Source organism: Cuculus canorus, chromosome 13 (assembly GCF_017976375.1).
Source record: "Cuculus canorus isolate bCucCan1 chromosome 13, bCucCan1.pri, whole genome shotgun sequence".
Taxonomy (NCBI): Eukaryota; Metazoa; Chordata; class Aves; order Cuculiformes; family Cuculidae; genus Cuculus; species Cuculus canorus.
The window spans coordinates 15199242-15210763 of NC_071413.1; the positions used below are offsets into that span (position 1 = coordinate 15199242).

Sequence of the window (11522 nt, forward strand, 5' to 3'; positions counted from 1 at the left end):
AGATTCTATAGCAGTAGTTTGTATGTTGGTATTGAAAAAATAGATTTGCCTTTTGCTTACTCTGAAAAGTACTGTTCGAAGCATAATTTTGAATTTTAAAGGAAATAATCCAAGTGGAGATTTAAGGAATGAAGAATGGAGCAGGAAGAAAAGGGTTCTTGTTTCATGACCTCAATTTATTTGATGTGGCCAAGAATACGTAGTAGCACAGCACGTCTTCCTGCCTTCTCTTTCCCCTGCTCCTGCCCTCAGTTTTCTGAAGCTTTAAAGTTCCACCTGTAACAATTTGATTTTTCTGGAGGCAGATGTTCCTATGCAAATGGGCAATAAACAGCCGTTTCTACACAGTACCAGTCTTCTGAACCCAAATCTATAATGACAATAAGGAAGCAAATGAATTTCACTTAAATTAGAAAAGCTGGTATTCAGAAGTAAATTCCTAATGGTATCTCAAACCATGTCAAACCCTAGAGAGTACTAATTTGTCACAACCTTCGATGAACAGCTAGGAATAGCTTTGTTATTGCTAAAGCATAGTTAGTGATTTGTTCATGATGTTTAAGTGTATAAACAAAGCACTGACTACCATAACCAAACAGTTATATGTTCAGAAGTTCTGAATTGTAAAACTAAATTGAGACCTGGCTAAATAGGCTGTATATCCAACACATTTCTCACTGCAAACTGTAATCCACAGAAATTTAGTTATATTCTAATCCTTAATTTGAGACCTTGTTGTAACTCTAGATTTGCCAACTAACATATTTAAACATCTCTATCATTATTTGAATAAATAATGTTATTAAACAGCTGCTTCTGTTCCCTTACAGCTTCAACACTGGCTAACAATATGAAAACCAACAAGTTAAGGAAAAAGCCAATATGTTAAGCTAAACTGGGAATACAGAAAAGTCAAGTTCAAAGCTCCCTCAAATATGCTTGGACCAGGCTGGCTCAAAGCTTATCTACTGACTCTCTGAGGGAAGACGTCTGCTCTGTCCTCAATGCCTCCCTTCTATTACTTGGCTTCAAATGATCTTTAAAGACTCTGTTTAATTTTCCTTACATCCTTTGGTGCCATAAGATCCCTACATGACCAAAACTTGTGAGTTCTGCTGTTGGCAGAAATGGAGGAGGGGGAAGCAGAGAAAAAAAAGCAATCAATGTAAATTAAATGCTCTTTTATCATGAAGAAGTGAATTAAACTTTTCTGACAGTAATAATTACTTCAGATACTCATGCCACGACCTATTTTAAACCAACAACACCTGAACGTTCTTAGATCTAAGAAAAGAGTACATCTCATTATGAGGAAAGAACAACTTTACGTACTAATGTCATTAGCTTTCTTGCCAAAATATCCTTTGGGATACGAGTTTGCATCCTTCTGAAGTGAAGACTCAGTGCTTCATCTTCAGTGGTTTGTTATTAGTTTCTTCTCTTGGTGAAGAGGGTTGTCCTTGCTGTCTGTAAATGTCCATGCCATTATCTGTGCAGTTTGATTATACAAGGAGAAGAGCAGCAGGAACAGAATTCACATTATAGCTAAGTACAGAATACGGTTTAATGCCATGTTGTACTTAGTGAGAACATTCTTTTATATCAACAATTAAATTGCTTTATCGTATGATCCATACTCCACAGGCTTTTTCAGCTAAGTATGAAAGTTACATGCAAATAGACAGACTTTCATCTTTTTGTCACATTTTGTTCCAAATAAAGAATGTAAAACACATAGGAAGACAGAGTGATTTTTAGAATTGCATAATCTACAGACTCACCAAAATACCAAACCTTGGCTTTATTCTTCTGCAGTGAACATGCTATTATTATAATCTAACCTCGATACACTTATCAAACCAAGGTAAAATTGTGTTGAATAATTCAAAAGGATATTTTAAGCATTCTCCGCTCTCTAAGCCCATTCCAGGTCTTCTCTCTGGTAGCATTATGCAAGATAGAAGATACAGAACAAACATTCGGTGCTGTTCTTATTCTGTGGTCACTCACCACTGTAGTATCTTCCCAGTGATCACTGGAAGAGATTTGGTAGCTCTGAGTTATATGTGTACTTATTTTTCACTAGATCTCTAGTAATTTTCAGAGGCAGTAGCTTCTCAGCTGAATCCAACACAGAGTTTACCTCTGGACCTTACCTCTGAATTTTTTTGCATTTATACATTCAATTCTGCTTGTCTTTCAAATGTATTTAGTGCTTCCTCTTTTTAAAAAGACCATTTAAAAGGATAGGGCTTTTTTATTTATAATACAGTTTTTGTTGAGAGTATTTTGCCTTTTTTAAAATAGCCCAATTTAAAAGTCAGAAGTGATTTTAGCCTTTTCCATTTAACATTGATTTCTTTTCAAAATAATGGAAGGGAAATTTCTCCCCTTATTTATCCTTTTCCTCCAACATAATCGATACTTTGGAATGTATCAAGTATTGCTCTTTTCTTAAAGAGTATCTGCGACAAATAATAGTTTTATTTAAACAGGTATTTAAACTCAGAGGATACTTTCTTCTAATTATAAAGAAAGTCTTTTTCTGGCCCAACTGATAGCTGTTTAAACCCTGTTATTAAATTGATTTCAATAATAAAGGAATTTCAAATGTTGCAGCTCTAGTTCTGAAATTACACTAGAGGCCAAACAGTAGAAATATACTGAGGGCTTAAAAAAAGCCCACCAACTTTGGAGTTAATCCCATTTTTATTGTTTTCTAAACTACATGAGAATCTTTTCATTGTTATAAAGCTTACTTTTCAATAATACAGCTGATTCAGTCACTGGCTTGGCATGGCTCAAAAGCTTCTTAGCATAGATATAATTACCAAATGCTGAAAATCCTGGGGGCACTTTAATGTGGAGCTTTAGTAGCTTGTCACATTATACATTGTTTGATTTACTCATGGTTGGAAATGCTAACAACCTGCATCAATGTTCGCTTGTGATACATCACATCACCATCTCTATAGCAAAACCCACGCAGGAAAAGTTACAGTTCGTCACCACTCAGCTCTGAAATAGGAGCAAAGCTGTCTTAGCATGGGAGTGAAATCAGCTTTACCCAGCATGTAGGGATTGATTGTATATTTATTAGCAACTCCCAAGGCGATTGCCTACTGTATATTTTTTATTTCTATTACTGTATAATGTCTTAGATTTAGCATAGCATTTATAGCTCAGGACTCCATTGCACTATTGTCATCATGTTCTGAGGCTTTATACACTAATAACTTAAAATCCAGAGAAAGCAGGAATTTTATTACCAGGACTATCCCACACGGAAAAGAAAGATAAGACACATTGCACGACCACACTACTAGGCTTTAAGCTCAAGATGTTGCTCAAGGGAAGTCTTCCTAAAAATAATAAGACTTCTGTCCCAGAGATGAAGAGCAATGTCTTAGTTCCCCACAGAATAAGATGCTCAACTACCTCATGTCTCTTGGATGATAAATGATGCCCTTAGACACAAACTAGCATCTATTCAAATGACAGATACCATTGTTAAGACTATGTTACATTCTTATTTTCCCTGACTCAGTGTTGTGGTATAGATAGTCCAATAAAAAGCCACAGCTCTGGCACCCATCTCCTCTTAGTCACCTGCTTTGAGCCACCTACATTTTCATACTACATTTTCAGTGTGGAAAAATATCAAATCCACTAAGATAGTCATTTCCCTCCAGTTCAGCTACTCGTAGTTTAAAAAACCAAATACATCATTATTACCCATGTGATTTAACTGCAAGTCTTCCTCTAACTCAGTCTTGAATTTTCAGCCAAGCTGGTCACTCTTTCCCTCAGCTGTACCTCTTGTGGAAGCAGACCCACGCTGGGGACTGGTGCTCTCCCACTGTCCCCGTGAGACGGCAGGTATATGCTGATGGAGTAGTCAGTCCACTTGCAAAAGAAGAAGGCTTTTGATACAAGCATATGAAAGATGCAGTATCATCTGCTTGCTAATCATGTTGGCTGTTTTGGTAACAAGCCAGGAGGAAAAGACTGAGTGAAGCAATTGAATAACTTGACAGTTCTAGAAAATATCTTCTTGAAAGACTTTATAATCTGATAAAGGAAGCAGCTGACATACGTTAGTTTCTCTCTTCTGACCTTCCTTCCCATCATTGAGAAAGAGCTATGTGTGATCCATATTTTTTCCCTCAAGCCACAGAAAGTTCGTTAGCATCAAGGAAAGAGACCTTCCATTTTCTTTGTATCCTCCTGCTGTCATTCAGCAGACTAATTCTTCATACAATTGATACTATTCTAAAGCTACTTTACTAAAACTCCAGAGATTTAAGATTTCTGGTATAAACAGTGGGTCTTTCGTGGGCAACAGTCCAAAAAGCACTAGCTCTATTTAGTGTCTGGCCTCTGTTTGAGCCATGTGCTTTTTGTCAGTCCTTCATATGTTCTGTCATGTCCTGAGGCATAGACCCTGGCAACACTTGAAAGACATCTTACTGCAGAGGGAGGGATTTTACAGGAAATCCAGGATCAAACATGGTATTTTAAATATAGAATGTAGGAAAACTGCTTGGCTGTTACTATTGTACATGTTCCCTAACTGCACGTGCAATGTATGCTGTATGTAATTTTCCCAGAGGAAATTCCATATAATTGGTCGTTTCTTCTCAGCAAAATACCATTTAAATGCTATTATTTAAAAAGGTTGAACCCAAACATTTTGTATACATACCCACTTCTCATGCTATTGTTTTGGCATGAATTAAGCTCATTTTGAACTGCTAGGTTGCAGGAGACCCCACAGAAAGTTCTTTTGCTTTTAATGTCTCTGTTGCTGTTCTTTTGATTCATACACCATTAATTGGCAGACACTTGCTTTTACGGGAGTAGACAGCCATCATTCATATCCTGGACTGCTTCACTAAGTTTTATGAGGCATTGGCAAACATTTAAGTATTTCTTTCCCAAGAACCAAAATTAAACCATAGATCAGCAATTTCAAAAGAGATGAGATTTACAAATGTTTTATTTGCAGTGTCCCATTAAAACATCTTTAAAAGGGCCTAAAGAACTCAAGACAGTTACCACAGCTCAACAAATGACAGTATATAATCTACCTGCAAAAATTGTGTGCACTCTGTAGTGGTAAAATTGGATAACTTTGTTTTGATATACTTTTTTTCTCAGGGCTAGAAATATTTATGGTCCACAGATCAGCTCATGTGCCAGAACTCAGTCTCTTTAAAGGCCAACGTGGTGTTTCAGATTAGACCCTTGAACTGGTTTGGAGTCTTGATTATGGTACAGGGGGACAGATCTTCTGGAAACACTTCCAGAAAATCTCCTCCAAAGCTAAACGCTTTTTCAGTCTACCTTCCTCTAATTCACATCCATGTTCTTGTTGGTGACTGTGGGCTGACCTAGCTGATTAGTGGAAAGTTTAGATGTTAGAATATGAAGCTAAACTGTTTAAAATACATCACAGAAGTCAGACCTTTAAGTGATCATACCAGGTTCATATCTGTACACAAGCTGAAAGTAGCATATGGACTATTTTAAGCAAAGCTGACCAGAAATCACTATATAGGGATGTATCTGTGAGCTGCTTGGATACCTGCATTAATACAGCTCTCCATTTACTAAACTAATATTATTTGGTACACGAGAAAGCTAGCCACATTCTGGCTTCCTTCAGGAAAAAGGGATGTTAGCACAGGATAGTGCAAAACAGACAGGAAATCTTTTTAGAATGTATTTTACAGAAAATAAACCTTCACTTAAGCCCTGTTACATCTGTGACCTTTCATCACTGAGTTTTAGAGAGGACTATATACAGGTAATAGTTATATCTCAGATATGACCGTGTGAGTGTTTCCGTGCTGTGGAAAATAGGTTTTGTTCAGCCATTTCAGTCTGTGGTAACTCAGGAGCATTGCACCAAGGACTTGCCTCCCTCTAATCCATATTTGCAAGGGACAGTTTTTGCTGACAATTAGCCAAGACCCTGCAGGCTGGCTGAGGAGGCAAGCATGTGTTTCTTAGCTGTGATTTGATGTACTATTACGTGGGTTTGCACGCTTAATCCTAACTGGGGAATGACGAGACTTGTAAGCCATGCCATGCACAGAGAAACTTTTCCTAGTCCAAAATATTTCAAGTTTTGCACATTGTTCCTAATAAGAATTAAATCTACATAGGACCAAGATCCTCAGCTGGTGATTAATTTGTACAGTGGTACTGTTCACTGGCTGAGATTGATTTTAGATGATATACATGCATCAGAGACTGCTGTAGAGAACTGGATGGGAGGTAATGATATTTCAACCAGCAGAAAAGCATAACAGAGTAATATAGCTGCATTTAACTATAGAATTTGATCAGTGGTCCTTTGCCATTTAAAAACAATACAATTTAGATAAAGTGCAGTCACTGTATGACTGACAGAGAAACAGAAGGAACCTGTAAGTAACAGATATCGTGATTGAATTCGGTGAAGCTGTCCTCGAAGTCTCAGGATGCAAAGGGTTGGGCTGGAGCCAAGAAGGGGAGAACATGATGGGCTTAAGTCTCAGCTCAGCAGTGCAGTCATCACATCAGTAAACCATTACTGCCATAGCTTTCCTGTTGAGAACGCTGGGCTGGTTTTGCCTAAGCACTAATGGGTCACCTGTGTGCTTTGCTTTCCTCCTTTCTAAAGGTGTTTCCTTAGCTGCCATACTAAACAAAGTTGCTTAATTTCTTTAATAAAGGGAACAGAATAAATTCAGTGAACTAAGAAGATTACTAAGCCTTAAACTGTCTCTCTTGTAAAGGTGTCATGTTGTTTCTTGGTCACTGCCAAGAAGCCTAAAACTTGCAGGTGACCTGCATTTGTCATTTATGTTGCACTCTGTGAGCCTGTCTGCAAGGCTGAGCTTTTGTTTGCTGTGGGTAGCGTCAGTTAAAGGGAGAATGTCCAAATAGTACATTTTGAAAATAACTTCTAATAGGTCTGACAGATTTGCCTTACAAATAGAAGCTTTATAGTGAGCATTTACTTGGTTTACACCAGTGTTTTACTTAATTTTTAATGCCTTTTTATAGCAGGGACTAGACTTTACCTTAGATAAAGGTAACTCTGTATAGGAAATATTTTAATATTTTTACCAGTTTTTTTAATTTTCATAGAATATAAGTGTATATTGTAAGGCGAGAAATTCAACTTTTATGTAACAAGGTTATCACACGAGACCTATTTCTCCATTATAATATTTTGTAGTCAGCCAGTCTAGTTCAATAATATGTTGGCCTTTGATTATAAATGTAAAAATGTGATAAGGGAGAATAAAAGTATTATCTACAGCTAAATGCACATTGTAGCACTATATTCTCCATTGCTGCCTTAATCTCATAAAAGGAAGTCATGTGGTTTTTATTTATATTCTAAAAAAAGAAAAAAAAAAAACCCAACCAAAAAATCCAAAGCATCCTTTGGCTGCAATTTTGTGTTGTTAAGACAACTTAACGTTAAACCAAATGTGTTAGTGTCCAGAAGGTCTATTACCAAAGCAAGAGACCACATTGCAGTTTTCAGGAATAAGTTTTCATAGGAGTTCAAAACCTGCCACTAGTATAATAAAAATACTCTCCAAAGTACTGCAGTGACCAAAAACATCCAAACACCACATTTCCATGTCTGATTCCATTAGTTGTATAATCTGCAGGTCCATTTGCCTTCTTTTAAGTCTGGATATCAGGGGGGAAATGGCATTTCAATATTGTTTGTTTGGTTTTGAAAGGGAGACACATACATGCCCATGTGTGTAATTAGAAACAACTATATTTCTTATAAATATGGATATGGATGTGTGTGATATGTGCTGGTTAACTATAATCAAAATGCTGATAAAGATGGTGAATGTAAAGTATTTGTCCTCATTCCTCTGTCTTTCTGTGGTCCGTGTAAATAAGAACTGTTTTAAGCTGTGCATTAATGTAACAGATTATTCCAATATTGTGTATAGAATTATTTAAATAAACTCTGACAAATATGCACATAAAAAGAGTATAAATAAAAAAGTCTTATGTACCAAGAATTAGCTTATGACAGCCCATTAAAAGCTGAAATGAAAGTTTTGCTTGGTGTCAATACTGTTCCCAGGTAAATCTTCACCCAGTCCTTGGCTCTGCCCCAGTCTCCCAGCAGTGGCACCCATGCGTCCCAGGACCGGCATTTCTGGAGTAGAACTGCCCGACAGCAGTGCAGAAGGGGCTTCCAGAAGCCCATCCTGAGCTGACTCTAAACACTACTACACAACCAAAAGCAAAAGCCAAAAAGCAGAAACCTTACACAGCTCTCAGCCCTCATGAGGTAGTTCACATCTGCTCCGTCTCCAGTCGATGCAGTGAACAGATTCATTTCTACATTTGAACTCCTTTCAGGAAGGTAATTATGCAAGGAACCTTTCACAACCACACACTGAAAGGAAATAATCAAGTCCTTTTAGGAACATGAATCAAAAAGCATAGCACAAAAGTTGTAATTCCTCAAGGCTACATCATTTTCCTTTTTGTCTTATTAATTTTGCCATAAGGACTAACAACCATAACAGCATTATACTTACTTTATGGATCAGCCAAGAAAAGGCTACTCCAACCTGACATGGAGGAAGAATAGACAACAATTTTTTTTTTATTAAAATTTAAACAATTTTCATGTATTTCCACATAGAACATCACAAAATGACATGCAGCTGTATTTGCAAAGGTATGTTTTGCTAGGCAACCTCAGTTATCTACATACAAATTTCATTCTTGGCATTTACAGAGACTATCTTCTTGCCTCAGAATTGTTTTCAGAACAGATCTCAATATTAAGGTACAGCCTTCAATTGTTTATATTCCTCTACTGCCTTCAAGGAAGTCAAAAAACATGGTTTAAATTAATTTTACTACATCTGAAAAACTGAATAATGAAATTCAACACTTGAAACCACAAACTGGTTTAAATAAATAATTTAAAATAATTCAAAGTTAATTTAATCCATTTTTTACTGTTCAACAAAAGCCTGTTTATAAATTTTTTCATTTTTCACTAGTCTTCATTCTTCCATTTACCGTTTTCATCAAGCTTCACTCAATTGGTAAGTCTTTAGACTCAGCATTAACATAATAGTATGGATGTAAAACTAGGGAGAGCTTACTTAAAATAATGGAGTAATATAACCCTCCTGGAAGTACTTTAGAAACTAAATCCCCTGTCTCCTTTTGGATAACTACACCATCTTTTCCTCTCGTAGTTTACTCTAAAAGCAAGAGCTTAAGTTGCACCCTCTTTCAACATCTGAAAAAGGCAGATTAACTACCAATGCCACTAGTAGTAAAAACAACTTCTTCAGCATCTCCGATTCTTCCGTGTCTCATATTAGTACAAGTAAACATGAAATTTTAATTTGCCCATAACCTAAATTAATTTAAAATGCCGATGCACAACAAAAAAATTATCTTCAAAACGAAAATTGAAAGCTGGGGAAAAGTCAGAATATATTTGATTCTTTTTTTGATTATAACAGAAATCAACAGTGCTGCCAAAAATTAGACACACTTTTGTAAATGCAGAGGCAATGGTGAAACATAGATGTGATTTGTTTAAAAGCAGCAACTACAAGTAAACATTTTTTAAAAAAAAATTCAAAAAGAAACCAGTTTAGCCTTTTTTTAAAACTAAGAATATACTGTTGTAATTGACAACCAGAAATGCTCACTTGCATAATCCACCAATGTCTAATTCCAGCTATAAATCAGAAGTGATTCCTAGAGAACAGAATGGCACTGGACTCCCTCAAATGTAAAAGCAGCTATAATGTTGCTTATCTCCATCAAGTTTTGCAAGACCTGAGCCAGATCAGAGCAAAGACATACACAAGACAAGTATTAGAACAGGGCACTCCTATGCTTATTGAAACTTAAAGCACAAAAAAATTCCATAATGTTGTACCCTTCTACAAACCCTCCAGTTTCCCTTAGCTTTCTTACACATCTATGTTGAAAAGTATTATTTGCAGTTAAAGACTTTGAGTTATTCAAATGCCAAAAGCACTTTGCCTTCGAAAGTCTCTGCATTTTACATGGCTTTGAAGGTAACTCCAGCAATCTTTTCTGACAGAACTACCTGCTGCTGCCTACTTCCTCTTCTCACACATCCAGCCATACATCCGCTTCTTTTACTCCTATGTTCTTCAGCACTATTTCGAAGTCACCTATGAATTTTGCGGAGGGTTTAGTATCCTCCCGAAAGCAGCCAAGTAGACTTTTTGTGCCTTTAATTTCCTAACATCCTTATAAGAGCATGTTACTAGTGCCAATTACAGACATCCCAGGCAGACAAAGATCTAGATCCGCAAGTCACACCTTGGTCCACAATCTCAGAAGTCCACCATCTGCTCTCAGAGACCTTCCAGTCCAAGAAGGTTCCTTTCACACACACAGAGAAAGCTTACTGTCTAACTCAGTACCATAGATTGCTGTTAGAGAGTCAAGAACTGAGGTACAACGGCGTGGGACGACGAGCCCTCTCGTGGGTCCTGCCCTCAAACTTGGCCAAAGTTGCAAACCAGGTAATTTCTCACACAAGGCCAGTGACAGACTTGCAAAATCCCTGTGTAAAAACAATCCAGAAAAAGAACCGCCAGTCATAACCCTTCAGCTACTGCACCGCTGCAGCTGTCAAGTTATATTCTGTTGTTTCTCAATATACTCCTAGGTGCAAGCTAAGAGATATGCAAAATCGGATCAGATATCCACCTCTGTATTTAAAGTGCTGTGGAAGTATAAAATATTAGATAATAATCACATTTAGAGTGACTACTACTTTTTTCCTTATATGAATATGATTTTTCCGTATGCTATCACAATTTATGGTCTAATAATTTTCCGTAAAATCATTTTTACACTCTTGCTACCAGATTAGTAATTCTGCAGCGTAGCAGAATAGGTCAGTGCCCACTATGTTCCTTCAGAATACAGAAATAAGAGAACACCGTAAGTTTACAGGCCCAGGCAGCTCTTAAATCCAAATATTGAGTATTTTTCACTGAATTATTCTAGATATCAGATGATGTTTAGCATTGTGAAGCACAGTCCTCTCAGCTTTCACAGTAACAAGGCAAGGAACCAAATTTCTGGTCTTATATGTATCTCATTAGTTTTAACTATCTACCTTAGCCAACAGTGAAAATCTGGAGCCAGCATGGACCCAATTAAAGGAGCAACATCATTTATATAAACACACACAAACAGCTTGTTGGAGGAAGCAATCATCGTATCTTCCATTTGCACATTGGAAATAAATTGACACATTCTAGAGCTGCATAAGGTCGCTATCTATCAGAAACCCCATTATGCCAAATCCAAGCATAATCTGCATGGCTGCTTTTATTTCAGATTGGAAAATATCAGTTGTGGGCACATGTACAAAAAGGGTGTGATGAGATGTGACAGAAATATACACAGCTGGTGCCGTGACTAAATAAATTAGCAGGCTGGATTATTTTCAGGATTGCTTTTGCAGG

General features: G+C 36.9%; 1 protein-coding gene across 1 annotated transcript in view; it reads left to right on the top strand.

Annotated features, from left to right (window-relative positions):
* Positions 1-8084, top strand: part of SLC6A2 (solute carrier family 6 member 2) — a 67372-nt gene extending 59288 nt beyond the window's left edge. Inside the window, exon 15 of the mRNA XM_009558091.2 lies at positions 831-8084. Coding sequence (XP_009556386.2) covers positions 831-854 — 24 coding nt within the window. The 3' untranslated portion in view covers positions 855-8084. The remainder of the gene's footprint in view (positions 1-830) is intronic.
* The last annotated feature ends 3438 nt before the right edge of the window (positions 8085-11522 follow it).